General features: G+C 36.3%; 1 protein-coding gene across 5 annotated transcripts in view; it reads left to right on the top strand.

Annotated features, from left to right (window-relative positions):
- Positions 1 to 26705, top strand: part of ATP2C1 (ATPase secretory pathway Ca2+ transporting 1) — a 177017-nt gene that overhangs the window by 124351 nt on the left and 25961 nt on the right. For all 5 annotated transcript variants that reach the window (XM_044252384.1, XM_044252383.1, XM_044252382.1 and 2 more), the window contains 8 exons: positions 2425 to 2549; positions 3386 to 3483; positions 6384 to 6479; positions 6567 to 6656; positions 8514 to 8618; positions 14352 to 14508; positions 17058 to 17228; positions 18738 to 18835. In XM_044252384.1, coding sequence (XP_044108319.1) covers positions 2425 to 2549; positions 3386 to 3483; positions 6384 to 6479; positions 6567 to 6656; positions 8514 to 8618; positions 14352 to 14508; positions 17058 to 17228; positions 18738 to 18835 — 940 coding nt within the window. The remainder of the gene's footprint in view (positions 1 to 2424; positions 2550 to 3385; positions 3484 to 6383; positions 6480 to 6566; positions 6657 to 8513; positions 8619 to 14351; positions 14509 to 17057; positions 17229 to 18737; positions 18836 to 26705) is intronic.

Below are 26705 nucleotides of genomic sequence, written 5' to 3'. Positions count from 1 at the left end.
AGAATCAGAATTTTTTGCTTTTTGCCATAATGGCATAGAATAATTGATAGAAAGGTAATTGGACAAACCAGAAGACGAATGGAAAGAGACAAAGAGCCATTGTACGCTTTAGTAATGGAGGTGAAACTTAAACAAGTGAAATCTTAACACTATGAGTCTTTGGATAATGGTAGTCTAAATTTTCTGAAACTCCTGAATTAATGTGTGGATAGTTTATTTCTAAAGACAAATAGGGAAGGACAGGTATTCCCTTTCAGTTAGTCATTCTGCAGCAAGGAATTCATCATGCAGTGTTTTCCAGCAAAAATCCAGACCACCCCTTTTTGTTAAAAGAATGTATGTAAGTTTTTAAAAAATCTTTTATGATATTTGTTTACCAATTTTTACTTTATACCATTTATAAATGGAGAAATACCAAAGGCTGGTGTGACTATAAAAATGATTAAAAGGAAATTGATGACGTAGAAATGAAAAAGTTAATTGGACTCATGTTATTGGCGTTTATAAATCTAAAAATTATTTTACGAAGATGACTGTTCTCTTTTCAACAAAATTATGAACCATCCACAATTTCAAAAGTGTTGCATTTTGAAGGTACAAATACAAAAAATGAAAGCCTTTATAACTTATTGGAAATGTATTTGGAATTTGAAATCATATTTTGTAAAGTGTATATATTCTAGGTTCTTTCTGACAGTTGATGAGCCATTAGTTTCATCCAAAGGACATTACCCCTTTCAAATATATGTATACCTTCAAATCCAGGAATATAGTTTGAGTTTAAAATTCAAAATTTCTAATGAAGTTTTTCACAATCCATTTTATTCCTCTGCAGATTATTTTTAAAGTGACTTAAAAACAAAACAGTGGAAAGGTCCATTAGATCTAGATTGTGAACAATGATGCCTTTTTTCCCCAATACAGGGAGGGTTAATGGAAGCCCAAGAAAAGAGAATTCTGTTTCAGCATAAAGTAGTTCAAAAGAGAGTAGGAAGTATTACTGATAGGACATATTTCGTTGGAGCCCAATGTGGGGCTTGAATTTACCACCCCGTGACAGACCTGAGCTGAGCTGAGTCACCCAGGTGCCCTGATAGGCACGTATTTCTTGACTCTTAGTGTATGTACATTATTTAGCCAGTGATATTTTGTCATTCATTGGCTTTCAAATTTTGGAATTAATCTGTAAACAGAGCATGAAAGCTTAATAATGCTTACAGAACAGGATGCTAAGGATTATCAAGATAGATCATGCTAAAGAAAAAGTAGGTAATAGAAATTGGTGAGTAGAAGCTGTGGATGCAGCAATGTTAAAATGAAAAACAGGAACGCATACTTGTAGACAAGTCAAGAAGTAGTATTTGGAATGGGTTAAAAATAGAAAGTTAATTTGATTTTTTTTATTTTTTTTAAAAGATTTTATTTATTTGAGAGAGATCACAAGTAGGCAGAAAGAGAGGAGGAAGCAGGGTTCCTGCTGAGCAGAGAGCCTGACGTGGGGCTTGATCCCAGGACTCCGGGATCATGACCTGAGCCAAAGACAGAGGCTTTAACCCACTGAGCACCCAGGCACCCCTGAGTTTTTTTTTAATTGCAAAGGGAACAGTAATTAATTTTTTTGTTGTGATGAAATACACATACATAAAATTTACCATTTTAAAATGTACAATTCAATAGAATTAAGTCCATTCATAGTCTTGTACAGCCACAGTCGTTACGGAGTGTCATCAAAAGAAAACCCTGTGCCCATTGGACAATCACCAGTCTCCCTAGCCTTTGACAGCCACTAAACTGCTTTCTGTGTCTATGGATTTGCTTATTGTTAATACTTCATATAACTAGAATAAAAACAATATGTGTCTTTTGTGTCTGGCTTCTTTAACTTATTATAATGTCTTCAAAGTTCATCTGTGTTGTAGCATGTATCCACCATACAAAGAAAGGAAGTACCTTTCTTTGTATGGTGGAATAATATCTTATTGTATGGCTATATCACAATTTCCCATTTATCAGTTGATAGACATTACAGTGATCTTTTTGGCCATTGTAAATAGTGCTGCTATGAACAGTCACATATAAGGTTTTTTTTTTGAATACTTGTTACTGCTAATTGCATTTATAGATGAGAAAACTAAACTGTGTGGGTGTAGTAATAATAGCTCAGGGTCAAACAGGTAAAAATTGGTGAAGCCATGGGCATAAATCTAGGCAATCTGCTGTCACAACCTACATTCTTCAACCACTGCACTTAACCTGGCAGCTAGTAGGTATCCAGTAAATGTTAATCAACTTTCCTTTCCTCTTGAGGCCATTTTTGAGTGTTTATGTATTCTTATTAGCCTCTGTTTTAAGTAACACCAATGAAATTATTGCTGTAGGTACTATTTAATTAATACTTGAATACTAAGTATATATTGGTTACAGTTTGGCTGTGGCAGCAATTCCTGAGGGTCTTCCCATTGTGGTCACAGTGACTCTGGCCCTTGGTGTTATGAGAATGGTGAAGAAGAGGGCCATTGTGAAAAAACTGCCTATTGTTGAAACTCTGGGTAAGTATATGGTATTACAAGCAAACTTAAGCAATAGTTGTTAGTTTATATAGACAGTGAATCATCATCAGGTTGCTGCAGTTTTTGTCTTAAGAGGTTAGCATAGTGGTGTTTGACTTGTAGCAAAGTTAAATACGGTTTTCAGGACCAGAAAAGGCCATTAAAAGTCTCTGTCAATTAGGACAGGGGACTTTCAGAGAAATCTGTGTGTCATGGATGTTCTAATTCTTAAATCATGTAAAAGAGAAATCTATATAAAAAACCTTAGAGTAAAATTAATAGAATTTTTTGACATCTCAAGGAAGATAATTGATAATCATAGGTCCTAGAGTGTCATAATCCCATTGACTTTGTTTAAGAACAATAATATACAACAGTTGCTAAATGTTGCTATAAATTAACTTTATGTATGCTCTGAAACTTCTTTTTTTTAAAAATTTAGGAATCCAAAAATACTGAATTTAAATTTTTAGTCTATAATATTGAGAAGGCAAAATACCTTAAAATACTAACTGAAAAAATTATATGGGTTTATAGGTAGGTACCCTTAAAACTATATAAAGTTACAATATAAAGCTAATACTGAGAAGCTCTGTAGAAATTCAACTGCAAGTTAATAAGAAAACATCAGCATTTATCACTTTAAGTTTTAATTTCAGAACTTACTTTATGGTGGTGAAAAGCATAATGAGAGAAAACAAGAAAATTATCAGTGTACTTGATTTGTACAAAATTAAGAGAATCAGGAAAGGCTTCCAGAGTCTTTGATTTGTTTTCAGTGTATACTTGTTTATTTCTCACTGACTCTTGGTGATGTATAATGATTTATTCTGTAGGCTGTTGTAATGTGATTTGTTCGGATAAAACTGGAACACTGACAAAGAATGAAATGACTGTTACTCACATATTTACTTCGGATGGTCTGCATGCTGAGGTACTGTATAGTTTTGTTTTTTAACAACAGTATTTCTTTGTTAAGAAACTTGGTGTTTAGACATTTCTAAAAATTCTGTTGTCGTGTCTTCATAAGGGCTATAAATTCATCATCAGCAGATCCTTTTCCTTATGCTACTGATCCCACTGCACTTGTAAACTCCATTTTTATAGTCCAGAAACTTTGAATCATCCTTGGCACCTGTCTTTCAGTCTCCCCTACCTGTTTGTTACCAAACTCTTCTTGCTCTATATGCAGATTGGGAGATCTTTTATTTTATTATTTATTTATTTTAAGGATTTTACTTATTTATTTGAGAGAGAGTGAAAGAGAGCATGAGAGAGGAGAAGGTCAGAGGTAGAAGCAGACTCCCCATAGAGCTGGGAGCCCGTGCGGGACTGGATCCCGGGACTCCGGGATCACGACCTGAGCCGAAGGCAGTTGCCCAGCTGAGCCACCCAGGCACCCCTTGGGAGATCTTTTAGAACCAAGTGTTAGCAAGTCACTCCCTTAATTCAGATGTTTCAGTGGCTTTCCATTGTGACCAGGGTCCTGAAGTATGGCCTTTCAAAGCCCCTATGTATTTTGTTCCTTATTTCCTTCTTTATCCTTTCATGTTTCACTTTGCTTTCTGGGCACTAGATGCATGGCTTTATGGTTCTTTTGGTGTGACAAAGTCCTCCTACTTCAGGCCCTTTGGCGCTTTTCTCATTGCATAGGACAGTCCGTTATGTCTTCATCCTTTACAGCTCAGTCGCAGCCTCCCTCCCTCTGTTCCTCTTTCTCCTCCTTCATTCCAATTCACTTAATTGGCATATCGTATATTATTAGTTTCAGAGGTAGAGTTCAGTGATTTTCATCAGTCTTACATAACTAATCCAGTACCCATTACATCCCATGCCCTCCTTAATGTCTTATCACCCACTTTCCCCATCCCCCTACCCCACTCCCCTCCAACAACTCTCAGTTTGTTTCCTATGATTAAGAGTCTCTTATGATTTGTCTTCCTCTCTGATTTTGTCTTGTTTTATTTTACTCTCCCTTCCCCTATGCTCCTTTGTTTTGTTTCTTAAATTCCACATATGAGTGAAATCATATGATAATTATCTTTCTCTGATTGACTTATTTTAATTAGTGTAAATCCTGTGGTTTCATCTGTGTCATTGCAAATGGTAAGATTGCATTTTTTGATGACTATGTAATATTCCATTTGTGTGTGTGTGTGTGTGTGTGTGAGTATGAGTATGTATGTGTGTATCCCACATCTTCTTTATCCATTCATCTGTCAATGGATATTTGGGTTCTTTTCATAGTTTGGCTATTGTGAACATTGCTGCTATATAAACATTCAACCCCACTTCTTTTTAAAAAGCTTTGCTGACCACCTAGAACTGGCCCTATGTTATTTGTTTTCCTAGCACTCAATGCCTCTTAGTTTTCAGCCCAGGTAAAATTTTCTGTTCTTCCTTACACCATAAGTTGTAATAGAGCATAACTCAGTTGCCCAACACAGGGCCTGCCTCATAGTAATAAATACTTGTTGAAAGAATAAATGAATAGATGAATTACTTTATTTTAAAAATAATATATTTGGCAGTTTATTAAGTGCATGTCATCTGTGTGTATTGGTTAATTTTCAAGCTAAGTTAATTTTCAACGCCAAGTTCCAGTTTCACCCCAGTCTTGAAAGGATTTCTGGCAGGTGTGTTTGTTCATACTACTCAAGATGGGTACAGTATTTTAAATTGTATTTGCATCCAACTTACTGCATCATTAGACAAATCATGGAAGTTGTACTTAGGTTTATTCAATTCCATTTTACATAGGCTTTAAAATTAAACTATTGATATTTGGGGTTTTAGATTTAGGTAAGGATACCTAATACTGTGTTTTGAATGTGCCTTTTCTGGATGATTCAGGGTCATTGGGGTTAATTGTGCTTGTTTCTAATTGCTGGTTCAGGTATGGAGGGTAGGATATACATTTCTTTTGTTTTAAGCCCATACTTTCATATGTCAAACATTAACCATGAATTTCTCTCTAAACTGTCTTATTTTTACTGTGAAATTTAACTTTTGTTGATTTAGTTCTAGCCATACAGAAAAAGTATCTGGTTTTCTCTACCTCTGATTTTTAAAACTGGCATGTAATATACTATGTTAATGTAGTTTGCAAGAGCTAAAATAAATGCAGTGTCTCTGGGCCTGTATATTTGCCAAAAGAATTCTGCTTTTTTCTGAGTCTCAGATTAATCACGAATGTTAGATGTGGAAATGGATTTGAATTCTTAGAAAATTTACTATGTTTATAAATGTAATGTTACATAAATTTAGAGCTCGTTTATGTATAGAGATTTTAATGGTTTATCCTTTGTTATGGTATATTTTAAGTAGAAATAATATAAAATTGTATTAGCAATATATTTCTATTTAAAATACGCTATACATTTTACTAATAATTTATTCATATAATTAACTCGAGGTTTGTTACTATGGTGAAAATTAGAATCTATATTCTTTTTTTTTAAAGATTTTATTTGTTTTGTTAGAGGGAGAGTGAGTGTGCATGAAGTGGGGAGAAGGGCAGAAGGAGAGGGAGAGAATCTTAAGCAGACTCTGTGCTGAACTTGGAACCCAGCATGGGGCTCAATCTCATGACCCTTGAGATCGTGACATGAGCTCACACCAAGAGTTGGACACTTAACCAACTCAGCACCCCAGGTTTCCCAGAATTTATATTCTTTTAACTATTAAATGTTCTTTTAGACTTATGCTTTTCTAAGTATATATGCTAACAGTATCATAATGTATAAAATGAAATGAATACAATCATTATAGTTTTGGGGTTTTATAAGTCACTGTCTATGAGTTGGATTACTGACCCCACTTTATGTTCCTTAGGTTACTGGTGTTGGCTACAATCCATTTGGGGAAGTGATTGTTGATGGTGATGTTGTTCATGGATTCTATAACCCAGCTGTTAGCAGAATTGTTGAGGTAAATCCTTTATTTTCTAAGACGGTGATTTTTCATAATGACTTAGGATGCAGGGATGGACTCATAGTTTCTGTGTATTTACCCCAGGCGGGCTGTGTATGCAATGATGCCGTAATTAGAAACAACACTCTAATGGGGAAGCCAACGGAAGGAGCCTTAATTGCTCTGGCAATGAAGGTATGTGCCTGATTTCTCTTCTTTGACGTAAGAGACATCACCTTCAAATGAGAATGTGAGGCTAATCGATTTCAGTATTCTTGGTTTTTAGGTGTGGATTGAAGCCTCAATAGTATTTCACTGTTTTATTGCCTTTTGCGAACTAGTTTTATTCTTCCCGGATATACAGAACTAATACAGCCTTTTCAGTAGACCTTTATCCCATACATTCAAGAACCAAATTAATGGCCAGTAACTGGATTTCTTCTTACAAAGGAATGTTCTCATAATATTTTCCATAATATTTAGAGTTTTGTGTGGAAAGCTTTCTAAATGTGTGTAATTGCTGAAGTACAGAGTTCCAAATGAGTAAAAGGCAACATTCTTTAAGTATTTTCAGGTAAAGATGTTAAGGCCCTCCTGAGAAATCGGCTTTTCTTTCTCTAGTCTTCCTATTTCCTTTACTATCAATTTCTTAAAATGAGTGTAGAATTAGAATTTGTGTTGGAGCATCTATCCCAGTTGATGTCCTCTTCTAAGTCTTACATTTGATTATGAAACCTTAAGTCCCCTTTGTCACTCCCATAACAAAAATTAAAACTCCTACTTTTAAGAGCAGTTCTAGAAAATTTTGAGACTTGTGTGAAACAGAATACCTCTAAATGAGGTTGTTTGAATTGTGACTCAATATAGAAATGTAGGTTATTATATTTATTTTAATAATATAAAACTGATAGTTTTAGAATGTATGTTTTGTTAACAAAAAGCTATGTTTCTTTATTATAGTTAAAATAGCATTCTATAGCTTTTTGAAAGATATTTAAAAGTTCAATCCATTAACCTTATTTACGGTGTTATACTTAACTTTATACTCTTACCTTTTTTAAGAGATAGAGAGTATGAAACCACCTTCTTATGACTGGGGACCTCACATTTTAGGTAGGGAGTTGACACTGACATCCTTGGAACAAATACAAGTTAGACCAATATAGCAGACCAGTATAGCAGACTTATAGTTAAGTCTTAAAGGTTGAGCCAAACAGGGCAAATTCAGACTTGAGACCCAGGCTTTGAGGGATAAGCAGGATTTAGATAGGAGATAAGCTAGGAAAAGAGCAAGGATAAAAGCATGGAGGAAAAAATAAGCATAGAATGCATGTCAGTTTATGTATTGGTTAACTTGGATGGAAAAAAAAAGAGGAGTTTGAGTAGCCCAGATGATTGTTTAATAGACTGCATGGTGGGACCTTTGAAAGCCAAGAAGAAGAGTCTGAACATGTTTCAGTAGATAGCAAAGAGACAACAAAAAGCAATAATTTAGGTTTTTCAGTAGTTTAAAAAATATATTTGAATATTTGGAGGATAATGTGGAGGGTATTTGCAAGAACAAACAGCTACAGGACACTGGTAGTGGTCAGAATATAAAGTGGTAGGATGTAAGGGAGTAGGGTGGTAAGCAACAGGATAGATACATTTGAATCCCTAAAAAGTAAGAAATTGAAATTGAAGCATCTGTTGATCATAAAGGTACATGCTCAGTCTTGGTCAGGTACCTTTATTTATTTGTATCCTGCTTCCTTCCAGAATTTGAGCCAGTAGAGATTTTAATTTAGTTGGTGTGAAGAGTTAGTCTACATATGGTCCAGGTAGCATGCCTTACACTATATCTACATACCTAGGCTTTCATCTTGATCATGTATGTTGCCCTTCAGAGATATGTGGTATATATAGATAGAGTACTGCTATTCTGTCACCATTATTTGAAAAATACTCAGGTATCTCTAGCCAGCTTAGCTGTAAGTTGTGACCCTTGTTCTTTGTTAAAGGAAAAAATAGTCACATGTTGGTGAGAATTAACTTTCTTTTTGTGCCATGTAGATGGGTCTTGACGGACTTCAACAGGACTATATCAGAAAAGCTGAATATCCTTTTAGCTCTGAGCAAAAGTGGATGGCTGTTAAGTGTGTACACCGAACTCAGCAGGTACCCTTCCATGTAAAGAGGACTTACTAAAGCTTATTTAATATAGATGACTGTGTTGTATTCATTATTCACCTTGAGATTTAAACTTAATGATTTAAATTAAATTTAAATCATTGAGCGTAACAGAGGTCTATTGCTTTAAAGTGTGTATAATTCATAGTAATTCATTCTTGTTGTTCTCATGTTCTCTTTGAATTCATGTGTAGGAACATCAGATTTTGCTGTGTGAGCAAACAGCTTAAAAAGAGCTGGAGCCTGGTCTCAGTGTCCTAAAACTTGTGACACCAGAGTCTATCAACATTTTAGTTGCTGATGACTATGTGTTGTAGGTTTCTGCCCTCCGGTGTCAATCTGTGTTCTTTTACTGAAGGGAATGTCTTGTCTTCAGAACAAATAGAACCACATTATTTTGTGGAAAAGTGGTTACCAAATGTGTGTAATTCATGTTAGTTGATCCAGGTTACAAACTGGCAAAATGATGTGCACTGACATTTCAAGCTGCTACTTTGTTCTTGGGTGTTTTGGAAATGTTTACAAAGTTAGTGTAATATGAGTTCTTAATACACTGAGTAGGGTAGTAAGTGTATCTGCAGTGTATAATTATGTCACTCATAGTTGCTATTACCAGCTTGATGCTTAAACTTATTTTGCCTTTAAGATATACATATTTGTATTTTTATATTTTCTTTATTAGGAATTAATAATTGGTTATGTGTTTTTACCTGTGAGCAAATAGCTTGAAACCATTACATCTCTGTAGAAGGAATGGGTGAGAGGATTTTCCCCTCACCCCCATAATAAGTAGGAAACATAATTGATTTTTTTTTCAATTTATTTATTTTCAGAAAAACATTATTCATTATTTTTTCACCTCACCCAGTGCTCCATGCAAGCCATGCCCTCCATAATACCCACCACCTGGTACGCCAACCTCCCACCCGCCCGCCACTTCAAACCCCTCAGATTGTTTGATTTTTTTTAAAAGATTTTATTTATTGGCAGAGAGAGCATGCACAAGGACAGGGAACAGCAGGCAGAGGGAGAGGGAGAAGCAGCGTCTCCACTAAGCAGAGACCCCGATGTGGGGCTTGATTCCAGGACCCTGAGATCACGACCCATGACAAAGGCAGACACGCAACCAACTGAGCCACTCCAGAAACATAATTATTTTTAAAGAAAGGCTAGTTTGGCCAACATTGAATTTGTGAATGGTTGTCTGCCAGGAAGTCTGTTCATGAGGGGGAAAAAGATTTTTGTCTAATCTTTAAAAGAACTTTTAAGAACTCCTAGGAAGGAGACAAGTGAAAATAAAACTGTAAAAATAACATAACTTAAACCTTGTAACGTAAGGGGTGCCTGGCTGGCACAGTTGGTGCAGCTTTGCGACTCTTGATCTCACAGTTGTAAGTTCAAGCCCGTATTGGGCATGGAGCCTACTTAAACCTTGTAACATAAAGTCTTCAAAAATTGCTTTGGAGTTACATAATTTTCAGCTGATGTCTCTCGACATAAGAGTTATACGGCAAGAATATCTGTATGAGTTTATTTGGAAGGTCTCTTTCTTTACATTTTATAGGTATGATCACATAGTACTTCAAGATAATGTGGCTATGTAAAGTTGAATAATTTGACTTTAGCAGTTTTGAATGTAACTTCATCAGAGTTATACTTTGGAAGTTTTATTTTGATGTGTTACAGTTTGATCTTCTTAGTTGTGGGAGTGGGAGATAGGTAGCAAACAGGATATAAGTTTGGAAAGATTTGTGTGATGATTATTCTCATTTGCTGATCTGAAGCATTTCTCTTACAAAACAAAACCAGCCAATGTAACCAACAAAAATCCAAACCCATTGAAGTGACTCAGGATGTAGAAGAGGTCAGCCTGGCACAGATGTGGCATATTTACCAATTTAAAAATAATCCCAGTGGCTCAAATAGTTAGTTCTAAAAAGTCTTGTATTTGAGCATGTCAGTATACATTTATTTACACTTTCTCTCTGGAACCTGCCAAAATGACCACCAGTGTTTAAAGGATATAAAAAAGGGAATGTACAGAAGACTCAGAGTGAAGATGGGGACTAAGGCAGAGAGCCAAAAATAGGAGATCAGTTTCAAATTCTGTGTGAGGATCCAGTAGAACTTACCCAAGTGCCTTTTCGGTTTCTTTAGGCCAGATCATTAGCCCCCCCCACTTTTTTTTAACCCCTGTAGAGTATCAGAAATCGCATTTTGGAGGCAAGAGTGGAGAGCAGAATTAAGGCTTACAACTGAAAACAGTGTGTTAAGGGCAAGTCATTGTCCTGAAGGATAAGCCTCTAGCCCTAATTCCACTTTCTTAGAATACCTGCAGGGAAGTCTCCATGCCCTCACTCTATAAGTAAGAAGATTGAAGAGTTGTAGAGAAGCTGACTGGTCCCAGGGAGATCCCAATGGTAAAGAGTTGTTTTGTTTTAAGTAGGCTCTATACCCAGTGTGGAGCCCAGTGCGGGGCCCCAACTCATGACGCTGAGATCAAGACCTGAACTGAGATTAAGAGTCGGATGCTAAACTAACCAAACCACCCAGGTGCCCCTTACAGAATATTCTTTGTTTTGTTTTTTTTTTCTTTGTCATTCATTTATTTGAGAGAGTGAGAGAGAGAGAGAGAACACGTGAGCAGGACCTGGGGGTGAAGGGCAGAAGGAGAAGCAGACTCCCTGCCGAGTAGGGACCCCAATGTGGGACTCAATCCCAGAACTCTGGGATCATGACCTGAGCAGAAACCAGATGCTCAACCAACTGATCCACCCAGGTTCCCAGTACCAAGTGTTCTTAACTAAGTTCTTCGTTCAGTGGTAGAGTTTACTCACTCCTGGTCATCATTTCATTACCCTACAGTTAGGGCCATCATTTGATAAACCCTGTCAATGCCCACAGACCTTCTAGATCTTGAATTTCTTCCTTCTTAGTGTAAATGGACCGTCAGGGATTAGTAGATACTTGGGAATAATCTTCGGCATGAAAGGCAGAGACCAAACTAACAGAGAAAGGGGTCTCAGCAAAACAATGATAATGTTAGATGCTGAAGAAAATTTCCAAAGACCATAGAAAATGACAACAAAATACTTTAAATAGAATGTTTAAAAAATAAAGTCAAGGAATCTTTCAGAAAGTGGAACAAAAGGTGAAAGAGGTGCTTAATAAAAAAGATAAGGTACAAAAATCAGAAAATAAATAGGAGAGCTAACACCCACCTAATAGTGGTAACAGGAAGAGAGTACAGAAGATGGAAAGTCTTTTTTTTTTTAAAGATTTATTTATTTGAGAGAGAGATTGAGTGTGCACACATACACATGAGCACACTGAGGGAGATGGGGAACCTGATGTGGGGCTTGATCTCAGGATCTTGTGATCACAACCTGAGCTAAAACCAAAAAAAAGAGTTGGCTGCTTAACTGACTGAGACACCCAGGTGCCCCCCAAATGGAAGGATTTTGTCAAATAACATCAGAAACTTTTCCAGAGGAAGAACCTCAGCTTCTAGAATAAAATTGCCTACCAGCTGCTCAGCACAATGAATTATGTTAAAGAAGGGTGGAGATAAACACAACAGTGCCCATAATCAAGAAATTTGAGGATGCTTAAGGAGAATTCTAAAAGCTTCCACAGGTTTAGAGGCCAGAGAGAAGGCAAGATCATATACAAAGGTTTAAGAATTAAATCAGCTTCTTTAGACTTTTCAATTTTTTTTTTTTTTTTAGATTTTATTTATTTATTTGACAGACAGAGATCACAAGTAGGCAGAGAGGCAGGCAGAGAGAGAGGGAGAAGCAGGTTCCCTGCTGAGCAGAGAGCTCAATGCAGGGCTCAATCCCAGGACCCCGGGATCATGACCTGAGTTGAAGGCAGAGGCTTTAACCCACTGAGCCACCCAGACACCCCTAGACTTTTTAGTTGTAACACTGGACTCTGGAGGCTGTGAGATAATAGAGGAATGTCTTCAAATTGAGAGGAAATTTATTCTCAGTTGAACTTAAAAATGTGGTGATAGAATAAAAGTGTTTTAAGATATTCCAAGTCTCAAAATGTATATCCCACACACTTTTTCTTAGATACTTACAGATATTTTATTTCAAGATAAGACAATAGATAGGAAAAGGAAGACTTAAAACCCAAAGAATTCTAACCTGGAGAATGGTGCAAAGAATCCCCAGGATAGAGGTGAAGAGAAGTTCCTGGATACTGGTCGTGGAGCAGGCCTACAAATTGACCATCTTGAACTAGAAAGGAAAGGAGAATAAGACTTAAGAAGGATGTCTTCAGTAATGATGTGGAAGGAATAGCTTACCTGCTCATTTAATCATGTGAAAAATACGATTGAAAAGGGCTGTATATTGCATGGAAGAGTTTGGAGATAATTAGTAATAGGTACAAATAAAACTAAGCAAACAAAATAAGGAAGTTATAAACTTTTAAAAAGATAAACAGGAAAAGAAATATATTTGATTTCTATAGGCTGTGGAAACAACATCATACCTTCCTCTTGCCTCCCTACTTTCTAGTATCTGCTCACTAGTTACCTGGGGACCCAGGCAGATGGAAATTGCATCTCTGTGTGCCCACACTACCTTAGTAGGGCCAGAGGAATAGCACATTATTTCCATTTGGAAGGGACAAAATACTGCTCATATTTATCAACAAAAACATGTCACTCCTGACTTTAAAATGGGAGAGAAGGGCAGGGAAATACATTCCTGTCATGTACCTGCAAGAAGTGGGATGTTCGTGAACTGTTCTAGTGATTGTTATTTCGTTCAGCAATGAGGAGTCATAAAGTAAAAAAAAGTACTGACAACTTTGCTTTAACTATATTTTGATGATGGGGAGTGGAAGAATAGGTAGTAGGAGTGGCCAAACTATCAGCCTGTCACAATGGACAGTGTATAATAAAAGTAGCTTTTGGGCGCCTGGGTGGCTCAGTGGGTTAAGCCGCTGCCTTCGGCTCAGGTCATGATCTCGGGGTCCTGGGATTGAGTCCTGCATCGGGCTCTCTGCTCAGCAGGGAGCCTGCTTTCCTCTCTTTCTCTCTCTGCCTGCCTCTCTGTCTACTTGTGGTCTGTCTCTGTCAAATAAATAAATAAATAATATTTAAAAAAATAAAAGTAGCTGTTTAAATGTATTTAAGAACATGGAGATAAATGCCAAGAAACAGCTAAAAGAGCTCTGTGGAGTTGGACTAGAGGTAAGAAAGTTTGGACAGGTGACTATAGTTTTTCATTGTAAACTCTTGAATAATGCTTTGCCAGGGTAAAAAGTAAAAGGTTCTGATGATACCCATAATTACAAGGTGGTTGTGAGAATTAAATGGGATCACATACATTTGTACATATACTAGCAACTAATAGAAAGCCTGAACCACTGCTTGTGGGCTGGTGATAGATCTCTTTCCTTTTCCAGTTAGGTTGTAAGGCTCTCCCCAAACCCCAGAGTAACTAATCCAGGGCTTCATATAACATTGCCTTCAGTGTATGGAGGTGAGGATGGAAAGTAGATGCTGTTTTCTCTAGTGAGTAAAAAAAGCTTCCGCAAATGAGCTTTTAATCTTCAAAGTTCAAGTGCCACTCAGAGCCTTAGTTAGGCTTGAGTAACTCGCTGGGGATTATGAGAAACGCATGCCATGTATTGTTGGCCTCTAGTGGCAGATATGCACAAGTTGAAATTAACTTGAATTTATTTGCTGTTTTTTCCTTTTAGGATGGACCGGAGATTTGTTTTATGAAGGGTGCTTATGAACAAGTGATTAAGTATTGTACTACATACTATAGCAAAGGGCAAACTGTGACACTTACCCAGCAGCAGAGAGATCTCTACCAACAAGAGAAGGCACGAATGGGCTCTGCAGGACTCCGAGGTAAGGCCATTTCAGCATAGTCCTTTGGGTGGAAAGATAATGCTTTCTTTTTTCTTTCTCTCTTTCTTCTTCTTCTTCTTCTTCTTCTTTTTTTTTTAATTGAAGTAGAGTTGACATACAATGTTATATTAGTTTCAGGTACACAGTGTATTGATTTGACAAGTCTATACATTGTGCTATGCTCACCATTAATAGCATGGTCACCATCTGTCACCGTACAGTATTCTTAACCATATTATCGAGTATATTCCCTATGCTTTACTTTTCATCCTCATGACTTTTTTATTTTATAAATGAAAATTTGTACCTCTTTATCGCATTCACCTGTTTCACCTATCCCTGCACCCTCCTCAGTGATTCCTTCCTTTAGTTTTAGATGATTTTGTGCTTTACTTCGGAGCTGTTCCACTCGATCCTAGGTTTTGTAGAACACTGCCATTTCTGAAGTGTTATATTTTAGTTTTAGTTGGCTATTTGGCCCCCAAAACACAAGAAGTCGGGAATGTAGCAAAATGTGAAATTTCTGGTTCTTATACGCCTGTGTTAGTCTCTGAGGGTGATAGAAATTTTATTTTAGACAAGTTTTTCTTGTGAGAAGGGAGATGGAGGAAGGTAAAGTGGTATTACTCCTTATTTCATCATTTTGACTGTCTTGTTTATTAACAGATCTAAAATATTTTCCTAAATATTAATATTTTAAGGCTCTACTTTGCCCTTTAAACTGAGGTGATTCCTTAGTTGTTTCTCTTCTGTTCACCTCCTTCCCTTGCCATTCTCCAGAGTGGAAAGAGGTGTCCAGATTCTGCTTTATGTCTGTATTGCTGACTGAACAGTGATGGGGAGAGAGGGTATGCTATGCATGGACACATTAGGTGGTTTCTTCTGGGGACAGCATGTGTAAGATTGAAGAAACAGGGGTTGGGGCCTGCTTGTGGGGAATATATATATATTCTTGTATAGTCTCTTTCAAGGAAATTGGAAGAGTTGGCCTCCTTAAAAGTTGGCCTCCTCTACAGAATAGAAGTCAAACATAATCCTGGCAGGAGGAAGCAACTTAATATAAAAAATACTCCTCTTATTCCCTTAAGCAGGGGTCTCTGGTTATAAAACATTTGGATAGATATATAGAATTTCTGCTGTTAATAATGAGCTAGGTTTAGAAAGGTATTCTTGTAGCTTTGAAGGCAGAGTTTTGTTCTTAGCAGCTCGCAGCAAGAGGGTTCAAAGTTGGCTTGGGTTTAGAGACACTAAAGAAGTTTCAGAGGTTTCACACTTTTTAAACTCTTTTCATATAGAATACAGGATAATAAAATATATAATAATACAGAATACTCTAGGCTAATACCACCCCTCCACTGAGAGTGTTAGGAGCTGATTCCTTTTCTTAGGGTTTGCTGACACATGAATTGATACTCACTATTCCCTTGTAGTTGTCCTCTACCTCTGTTCCAACACCAGAGACTATCAAGTGTCTATTTTCTCCAGGGTGAAAGCTTTTGGGGCTTACATCTACATAAATAGGTGTATGACTCTGATATTGGGGAAATAAAAGTCATTTTCCTCTAACCTTAGTTTTTGAAATATATTTAATCTCTCAAATCTTCTGCTTGAATAAGAATTGATACTGCTTGTGATCTGGTTCTAAATCTGGTTCAGTTTCTCCATGAGATAGATACGTTTAGTTAGTGTGCTTTTTTGTGTTTTCTCCCGTAAATTGTTCAGTCTAATAATATTCCAAATGGAGACACATCCCTTTGACTCAGGATAATTACCAAAAGGTCCAGAATTCTGAGAAGAAGCTAAATGATATTGGAAATGAACAGTATTTTGTGTTATAGCTCAAGTACCCGAGGATGATGGGAAACTCCCAATAATGATATGGTGGTGTTATGGTAGATGTGGTAGATATTCTTAGGGAACCAAAGTTACAAGTAAGAAATACTTATTAATGTTATGAAAAGAATGAAAGAATTTGAACTACTGTTAGTAGTGTTGTGCAGTCACTTTACAGATTAATTTACCTCCTGGGGTTTGTCATTTATAAAATTGTTATATGTTGTGTATAATTAATTAATGTAGACTTTTCTTCAAGCTATTGAAGAATTGTTCTGAAGACCTATAAAATGGAAAGATGAAGATACATTAGTAACAACCCCCTTCAGAGGTGTCTGTTTAGAACTGACTTTCAAAGCTCAACAAACCCATAGTTTCTCCAAATGCCTAATTATATTTTCTAAAGAACTAATACTTGATGTTCAGAGGAGCTGTGTGTAATCACTTTGTAAAAACATTCTTTATTCACTTCTTACTTGCCTTCTCTGCTTAACAGTTCTTTAGTCTTACTCCTTTTAATTTTTAATAGCTTTAAGCCACCCCATATCTAGAACCACTAATGTCTTAACATGTAATAATTTTTATATTTAATGATTATATAATAGCTACAATGACATTATAGTCTTAAGTGATTTCTTTGTCTCTAGCTTTTGTCAAGTAGATTGTAATGCTTTTGTGACTCACATTTTCTTTTTTGGATTTGATCATTTCCTCAGTTCTTGCTTTAGCTTCTGGTCCTGAACTGGGACAGCTGACATTTCTTGGCCTGGTGGGAATCATTGATCCTCCTAGAACTGGTGTGAAAGAAGCTGTTACAACACTCATTGCCTCTGGAGTATCCATAAAAATGATTACTGGAGACTCACAGGAGACTGCCATTGCAATCGGTATAAGTAGACTGCTTCCCTCTCTTTTGTTAATCGTTTTTCTTTAACTGCAGTGCATAATTTTGTGAGCCATTACATATAAAGTGTATATGCATAATATTGACATACAATTAAAATGGACAGTTTTATTCATACTCTAAAAATGTGGGCAAAAAATTTAGGTTAAGAAGTAGTATTATTAATTGAAAATACTTAACTAAACTGTTAGGAAATCACATTAGGTTTTACTCATAAAAGAATAGTTGATTATTGTTAACCTCATAATCCACTGTGCTGTTGGATAAAAGCACTGGATTATGCCCATGGAAGAAAACATGAAATTTAGTTTTCCCTTTAAACTTGAGGATAATTTTCAAAGCAGACTTTGACTTCTACCTGATTTGGAAGAAAATAGCTTGTGTCTATATTCTGTTGTTAAATCATGTATGTGCTTATGTTGTTTGAATGCCATTTAAGATTACCTTAAGAAATAGGAGATGGGAGCACGGATAGCTCAGTTGGTTAAGCATCTGCCTTCGGCTCAGGTCATGATCCCAGAGTCCCAGGATTGAGCCCTGCATCATACTCCCTGCTCAGGGGGGTGTCTGCTTCTCCTTCTTCCACTCCCTATGCTCATGTTCTCTCTCTCTCTCATTCTCTCTCAAATAAGTAAAATCTTAAAAAAAAAAAAAAAAAGAAAGAAAGAAAAGAAATATGAGGAGAGACTCTTGGATGGCTCAGTTGGTTAGGCATCTGACTCTTGATTTCGGGGCAGGTCATGATCTCGGGGTCGTGAGATGGAGCCCCACATCAGGCTCTGTGCTGGGCATGAAACCTACTTGGGATTCTCATTCTCCCTTTCCCTCTGCACCTCTCCCCGGCCCCCTGAGATAGATAGATAGATAGATAGATAAGGGAAAAAAAGGTACCGAAAGTTAATCTGGAGTTTGTAAACTGTGGTTCATACTGATAAATTTAAACAGTTTGCTAATGTCCATTAATTCTGATTTTATTAATATGTGGAGAGACGGGGATAGGAGTTTCACACTTTATGTTATCTAAGAATATATCACCAGAAACATAGTGGTATAGGTAGAGGGAAGAATAAAGCTAGAAAAACTTTCCAACATCTATTTTCTTTTACATATAACTACATGATTACCACAGATCCAGTACTGTTTTGTCTGGCTTTAGAGTCTTTACTTAAAATGCATTTTGATCTTTATTAAAATTGAGCTACTAAGCAAAACCTGATGGCCCTGTTTCAGTGCTTAGGGTTGATGGATTAAATTGTGAAAACTCTTTATTCTTAAATTTAAACAAGAAGAAAACAAACAGAAAACCCCAGACTTTTTACTAATTCAGATAGGTTTGTCTTGCTAGTAATTTGTCTTGTGATCCCTTGATATAAAGGGATTTTGTACTTAAAAAAAGAATGGATAACAAATCATACTAAGTGAGCATTATGTTGACTAGCTTAGCAAGCAAAACTCATTTGTTCAATATGTTTTCTCTCCCATTTCCTTTTAGCTAGTCGTCTGGGATTGTATTCCAAAACTTCCCAGTCAGTCTCAGGAGAAGAAATAGATGCAATGGATGTCCAGCAGCTTTCACAAATAGTACCAAAGGTAGGCCTAAACTTAAAGCCTTTTAGATGGAAAGGCCTTATTCTTAGTGTTACCATTTGTACTGTTACCTTCATGAAACTGAGAACAATGGAGACAGGACCACCTAATTTTTGATACAGATCATGAAATGAAATCTTACCGTTGAAGTCAGTCTTATCACTGAGAATATTTATGATGCATTATTTATGATCATTATGAATACCAGAGCGGATTGTTTACTTCAACAGGAATCAACTTTCCTCTGAGGAAGGTTCTATGGAGGTTAAGTGGTTGAATTGTATTTATAAAGTACAAAGTAGAGAGAGACTTTGTAATTTTTACCCATTTGTTTTACACATGACATGAGTATTTAATGCTTTTTTTTTTAAAAAAAGGAGATATCATTTATATACAGAAAAATTTACCCTTTTTAATGTACAGTTTTAAGTTTTGACAAATGCATGTAGTCTTGTAACCAGCCACAATCAAGATATAGAACAGTTCCATCATATCCCCACATTCTCCTTTGTGCCTTTTTAAAATAGTCAGATCCTCTCTCTACTTTTAGCAGTTGGCAACGACTGATTCGTTTTCTGTACCTGTAGTTTTGCCTTTTCCAGAATGCTCTAAAAATTAATCATATAGTATGAGGCTTTGGATCTGTTTCTACCATTTAGCATAATTCTTTGAGATTTATCCATGTTGGATGTGTATAGTAATGATATGTTCTTTTAATTGCTAAGTAGTAATCTAGTGTTTGAGTGAATGTTACTTGTTCACTGGTTTAAAGACATTTCTATTATTTCCAGTTTTGGTTGATTAGGAATAAAGCTACAGTAAACCATGTTTAGATTTTTGTAAGAAAATAAATTCTCATTTCTCTTGGGTAAATACCTAAGACTGATTGCTGGGTCACGTGGTTAACATATGCTTAACCTTGTAAGAAACTGCCAGGTTTCTTTCTTTTCAGGTTGCTTTATTGTTTTGCATTCCCATCAATAATATTTGAAAGTTCTAATTGCTCTGCAGCCTCGCCAGCAGATGGGATTGTCCGTTCTCTCACACTGTATTCTAATAGATAGTGTTATTTAATGATCTTCAGTATCTTTATTTGCCATTCATATATCTTCTTCTTTTTTTTTTTTTTTAAAGATTAATTGCTTGATTGATTTGACAGACAGAGATCACAAGTAGGCAGATAGGCAGGCAGAGAGAGAGGAAGGGAAGCAGGCTCCCTGTCAAGCAGAGAGCCTGATGCAGGGCTCAATCCCAGGACCCTGGGATCATGACCTGAGCCGAAGGCAGAGGCTTTAACCCACTGAGCCACCCAGGCGCCCCCATATATCTTCTTTAATGAAGTGTCTGCCCTGCCTATTTTGAAAAAAATTGTGTCTGTTTTCTTATTGAATTTTGAGAGTTCTTTAAATATTGTAGATACAAGTTCTTTATCAGATACTCAATTTGAAGATAGTTTTTCCTAGTCTGTGGGTTATCTTTTTATTCTGTTAACATTCTTTCAGAGAGCTGGACTTTTAGATTTTGATGAATTCTATTTTATCATTTTTTTTCTTTTATGGATCCTGATTTGGATGTCTTCTCTAAGAATACTCTGCCTAACCCAGTGTCACAAAGATTTTTTTTAACCTTTATTTTCTTCCAAAGTCTTTCTTTATATTTTTAGATTTTACACTAAGGTTTGTGATCCATTTTGAATTTTTGTGTATGTATGTGAGAAATGGGTTGAAGTTCAGTTCTTTTGCAGATGGATATTCAATTGTTTCAGCACCATTTGTTGAGAAGACTTTCTTTGTTTTAGTTTAAATAAGCTAAAAAAAAAAAGACTGCTTTTTTTTTTGAAATGCCTTTTTACCTTTGATTGTAATGTTTTTCTAACAGATAGGTAAAGAACCTTTTCTTCATAACCTAGTAACTTCTTTAGGGCCTTCAGGTATAAGATTATTTTCTTAGGATGTTTTGGTGGGCAGCACTCCACAGAACCTGATTTGTGGGTGCATAGATCCTGTAGGAAGGGCCCCAAAAAGGATAGGCAGTATTACCGTATCTAAGCTCTTCACAGTTCAAATTTCTTGTCCTTGTTATTTCACCTATTTATGCACATATATTTGTATATTGTTTAAAGTAAGTGTTTATCATCTCACCTTTACTTTATTAGGCATATTCTACCTATTGTTGACAGTAGTAAAATGTGCCACCTTCTTCACTTATTTTACATTCAGAACTGCAAATCATATGTTTAGGACACTGAATTTTCTTAAATTATTTCCACATCTTAACTTAAAGCTTTTTATAATACAATTTTCTGATTAGAAAATTTATTCATTAGTAGTATATGTTCATTGTAGACAAACTGAAAACCTAGAAAAGTAAATGCTAGATTGGAAATTGCCTGTAATACAGAGAGATTGTATGCCCACAGAGCATCCAAAATAATAAATTAACCCATTTTTTAAAAAATGTGTTTAACAAAACCTGGTTGGAACTTTATGAAATTATAAAGAGGAATACTCATTTAACATAACTTCAGCATTCCTAAAATCACTAGTTATTATTTTACTTGGGTATACTGTATGTGGATAAACACATGGCAAATACAAGGTTCTATAATCTTCTTGTTGAAATTTTAGCTTCCATTTATTTTTTGTTATTGTAAACAATACTTCAAGGATAATAGCAGTAAGCAAACATTTACTATGTGCCAGGCAATGCATATATTACATACATTATCTATTTACTTAGAATAGCCATCTTATAAAAGATGGGCAGCCCCATTTTTAGAGATGAGAGCATTGAGGGCCAGGGAATTTGGGATACTTATTTGAAGTCTCAGAGCTGATGAGTGGTAACAGGGGCATTGGAACTGGAGCCCAGGTCTGTGTGACTCTTGAGTTCATCCGTTGCTTACTGATTCATTGAACATTATTGTACAAGATTCTGTGCCCATCTCTGATTATTTCTGTAGAATAAATTCCTGCAGGTAAAATGATTGGATGAATTACCAACACATTTACAAAACTCTTAAGATATATTGGTAAATTGTCCTCTGAGAAGGTTTTAGTTTATGTTGCCACAAACTGTGCTTCATACAGTAGCATTAAGTCCCTAGGCCTCCAGCCTCACTTGTGGTTAGACTTTAGCTATTGTTACTAGTAGACGAGTACTGTTACATTTGTTTATGTTTTCTGTTTCTCAAGCTGTAGTTACTCATGAATGTTGTTTTCAGAGCATCTGGGAACAGTGTGGGCATTTGCTTTATTTTACATTTAGTGGGGAAGCTATTTCCATATTTGAATGGGACTGTGTGTGTATGTGTCCTTTCCTGATAGTTTCTTCCTGACATTTATTTCTGCAATAAATTCTGTATTAGGTTCCCCAGGGGTATTGGGGCAGAGTATACATTAGTAAGTATATGTGAAATCTGCAGTTAATTAAACATTTTCCCATTAGACCTTTGTTCAACCTTTTCTTCCCAACCTATTCCCAGAGATGGTAACAAGTAGTGAAACTGACAGATTTGAAGTTTCATTTTATTTGCTTTCTTGGTTCATTCTCTGGGCTCTCTGATAAAAATGCTAATGAACTCTGGAAACCATCTTAAATGTACTTAGAGAGGGAAGTAGCAAATTGCAAATTACAAATTATACTGTCAGCCTGGACAAATTATATCTTTTCCAGATAAGAGTTTTTGTGCATTAATTATGGCAGATGCCCTGGTCCTATTCCAAAGAGACTAAAATAATATAAAACCTAAGCCTTGTGAAGAAGCTTGTTGAATTACTTAAAGTCATCCTCCTCTAAAGAGGAATTCCATAAATACCAAGGCTTCTTTCCAGATGTTTCTTTTGAATACCTAAATCTTTTCTCCAAACGTTATTAATGAATTACTCTAGTTCTTTGGACTTAGCTTGACCTCCCTTTCCCCCAACTTTATTTTCCTTCCCACTTCATTTTGTGTTTATGGAAAACTCTCTTATAGCTAACACTTATACTTAGTCTGATGTTTTTATTTCATATCAGTTTGAATAGCTTTTATTAGTGTTAAAAACAAAAAAAATTTTCTTCTAAATTGCCAGCTTACTGAGATTTTCCCACATCTACTAATCACCTTAACTCTTTTCCTTATTAAAATGTCTTTTAGCTTTCTCTTTCTGTAATTCATTCATATTTCAGATCTAACATTGTTCTGTCCTGTTGATTTAGAGCTATTAAAGAATAATATGGAAACTGAATTTTGCTTAATGATTTATCAAGTCTGTCTGGGTATTCTCATTGTTTTTGATGAATTCTTCCAGTGTGTCCTGTATTTCCCAGTGATAAAAGTGGACATTCTGTTTCCTTCTTTGTGTGTTTTTTTTAATAGTAGTACCTCCAATTGTATTTCTTTTTCTTTTCTTTTTTTTTTTTTTAAACATATAATGTATTATTAGCCCCAGGGGTACAAGTCTGTGAATCGCCAGGTTTACACACTTCACAGCACTCACCATAGCACATTCAAGTTGTATTTCTACCAAACCTATTAACCAAATCTCTGTAATTTAATCCCAATCTGTGTGCTGTTTAATTTTTGGTAGGTTGTAAATATTTTTTTTCAATCACCTGTTTGTTTTGTTTTGTTTTTTTTTTCCCCCCCTCTTCAGTGCATTAGGTATCTTTTTATCTTTCCTGGAAGGTTGAGGAAACTCTAGCAGGTTATTTTAATGCCAGGAATGTTTTGCATTAACTTCTCCTTTAATATTTACCTGCGTTCTTCTTTTTATAACTTCTTCCCTAACACCATTGTCTATCAGAACTCTGAGTGCTAACCACAAATACGACACTGAAAAGAAGGCATGAGAAGAGAAAAATACATAGATTTTCCTCTCTTTTTGATGATTTTCATCTTTTTTTCCCATATTTTCCCCTAAACACTCTCCTTTTCTGACAGTTCTACTTCTTTTTTCACTGTCCTTTTACCTTCCTGTCTTCATTCTATCCTTTCCCCTCTTGCTCCCAAATTACAGAAATTTTATTGTGTGCTTTTACCTTTAATCAATATATTATTTTTTTCCAGGTAGAGAAACAGATGATAAAGGTGAAAAGATTATGAACAGAGGAAATTCATTTACCCCCAAGTTTAATCCAATCTCTGTGATAGAGTGATGGAGCTCAATCTTCAGTCCTTTCTGTTTTGTTTAGATCTCATTTCTTTAGGCCATAATTTTGTGTCACTACATTTACTGTTTTTAGTCACTAAAAAGATGGACCTGCTCTTTTGGTGTTTTAAGAACAAATTTTGCTCTGTACCACATGCAAAATACCACATGAGTCTTCAGTTTTGCATTGAGATCTCCTTAGTTTCAAAACTACTGCTCTAGTTTTTGAGCTGCCACTGAAGCTTTGAAACACTAAAATCTTGTATCAAATGGTAGGTGTACTGGATGCATGCCAACTAATGTTACTGCCCAAGAGAAATACTCTTTTAGTCGAACAGTTGGCATCTTCACTGCCATTGTCAGTGATAACCTGCAGTGGCTATAATGGAATAATTTGAAGTGTTTCAAATGATTTGCAGTGGAACAAAGGCAGAATTTTACTGTTCAACCTGAGTATTGGTAATTAACCTTTTATTTAAATACTCTGTAAAATCCACAGTCTTTGCCAAACACTCCTATACTTCAGCAATATGTGCTATATGATCAATTTCTGCACTAATGTAAAATTTTTTACTTAGAAGACAAATAGTATATTTTCATTGCATTTGTAGCTTAGTCCTTGTTAAAGACAGATGAAAGAGTCTCAGTGAATTTTTGAAATTTTTTGAAAGGAAGTATATTCTCCAAATATGAATTACACAATTCATAGTACCTGGAGGACCTAGGCATATGTAATAATATGATATTACAGTTAAATTGAGTCTTTTGCCTAAGAAAACAATCCTCATTTTTTTTATACCTTTATTAAACTTGGGAAGGAACCTGAGAACAGTCTACATGATGGTACTAAGAGTCATTCAATGATTTATTAATTTATTTTCTATGTAATTAGGGAGGACTGAGGTATAGGATAAAAATCTCTGCCTTCAGTGGAGCTTACAAGTCTAAGATAAGTAAATACGTACATTATGTCAGATAAGTGCTAATGAGCATCGGCAAAAGCAGAGAAGAGATAGATGAATGACTGAAGAGGTAGATTCAAATTTTTAGATAACGAGGCTAGGAAGGGCCTCCCTGGCAGCCCATATAATATCTGAGGAAAGAGCACTCCAGACTGAAGGAACATGAGGTTAAAGACCTTGAGGCGAGTGTGCGTGGCTCGTTTCAGGAACAATGAGGAGGCTGGTGTAGGTGTAGTTCAGGTGACTAGTGAGGAAGGGGCATGTACTTCATTGAAGGCCTTGGTAGGTAGTGATGGACTTTGGCATTCATTCTGACGGAGGTAGGAAGACATTGTAGCATTTTGAGCAGAGGATGGATGTGATTTGACTTCTGTTTTAAAAGTTTCATTACAGTCACTATGTTGAGAAGAGACTGCAGGAGGCAAGGGCAGAAATAAGAAATCAGTTCAGGTGTTGGCCTAGAGTGTTGGCAATGGGCTTAGAGGAAGGAGGTTGAATTCTGGATTTATTTGAGGATCGAACCAATAAGATTTGCCGTTAAACTGCTTGTGGCATCTGAGAGAAATGGAGGAATCAAGGACTGACTCCCGAAATTTAGAGCCTGAGGGGCGACTGGATGGCTCAGTGGGTTAAAGCCTCTGCCTTCGGCTCAGGTCATGATCTCAGGTCCTGGGATCGAGCCCCACATTGGGCTCTCTGCTCAACAGGGAACCTGTTCTCCGCTCTCTCTCTGCGATCTCTGTCTGTCAAATAAATAAATAAAATCTTAAAAAAAAAAAAATTTAGAGCCTGAGTGACTATGAGGGTATACTTAACCATTAGCAGAGGATATGAAGGAGTATGTATTTTGGAAAATAACAGGGGTTCAGTTTGTGATATTTTTAAGTCTTAGATGAGACATCCAAGATGAAATGTGGAATAGATGGGTGGATTCATTTCATTGGTCTGTATTTTAGAAGAGCGTCGGGGTGGGAGACAAAAATGTATAATAATAAATAAAATCTTAATCTCTAAGGCTGGATGAGATCACCTAGGGAGAAGTAGGGGATTCTTAGACCTCTTATAGTGGGGACTTTGAGAACTAAGTTGGGGAATATTCCAACATTCAGACGTCAGGGAGGTTTGGAGGAACCTGCACAAGAAGAGCAGCCAGAAAAGTAGGAGGAAGACCAGAGAGTATAGGGTGTCACGGAAGTCAAGTGAAGAAAGTGTTTCAGGAGGAAGGAATTGCCAGCTATGTTAGGGTGCTGCTGAGAGGTTAAGTCAGAAGAGAAATGACCATTGGTGTTAGCAATGTGGGAGGTCTTTGGTAATCTTGAAAGGGGTTTCAGGGCAGTGGTGGGGACAAGGGTCCAATTGGGATTTATTCGGGAAAGAATGAGAAGAGAGATGGGAGACTCCAAGTACAGAGTTTTGCTGTAAAGAGAATGGGGTAGATAGGTTGGCAGCTGAAATGAGAAGGGAAGTTTTTAGTTTTGTTTTTATTTAAATGGAAGAAATCACGGCATGTTATATACTGATGGTAAAGATGCATTGGTGAGGAAAAGATTTTGTTATAAGAGGCGGGAGAATTTCTGGAGCAATGATCTTAAATTGACCTGCACTAGGAGCATATTCAACTCATCTGTAGTAAAAGGAGAGAAGGCAAGGATTGTGTCTGGAAACAGGTTTTGGATGGTGGGAATTATGAAAGTTCTCTTCTGCTTCTGTTTTCTTTGAAGTGGGAAGCAAGATTGTCAGCTGAGACTGAGGTTGGAAATGGGGATAAATTGAAAGTAT

Source organism: Neovison vison, chromosome 6 (assembly GCF_020171115.1).
Source record: "Neovison vison isolate M4711 chromosome 6, ASM_NN_V1, whole genome shotgun sequence".
Classification (NCBI taxonomy): domain Eukaryota; kingdom Metazoa; phylum Chordata; class Mammalia; order Carnivora; family Mustelidae; genus Neogale; species Neogale vison.
This window is presented reverse-complemented; position numbering and strand designations above follow the sequence as displayed.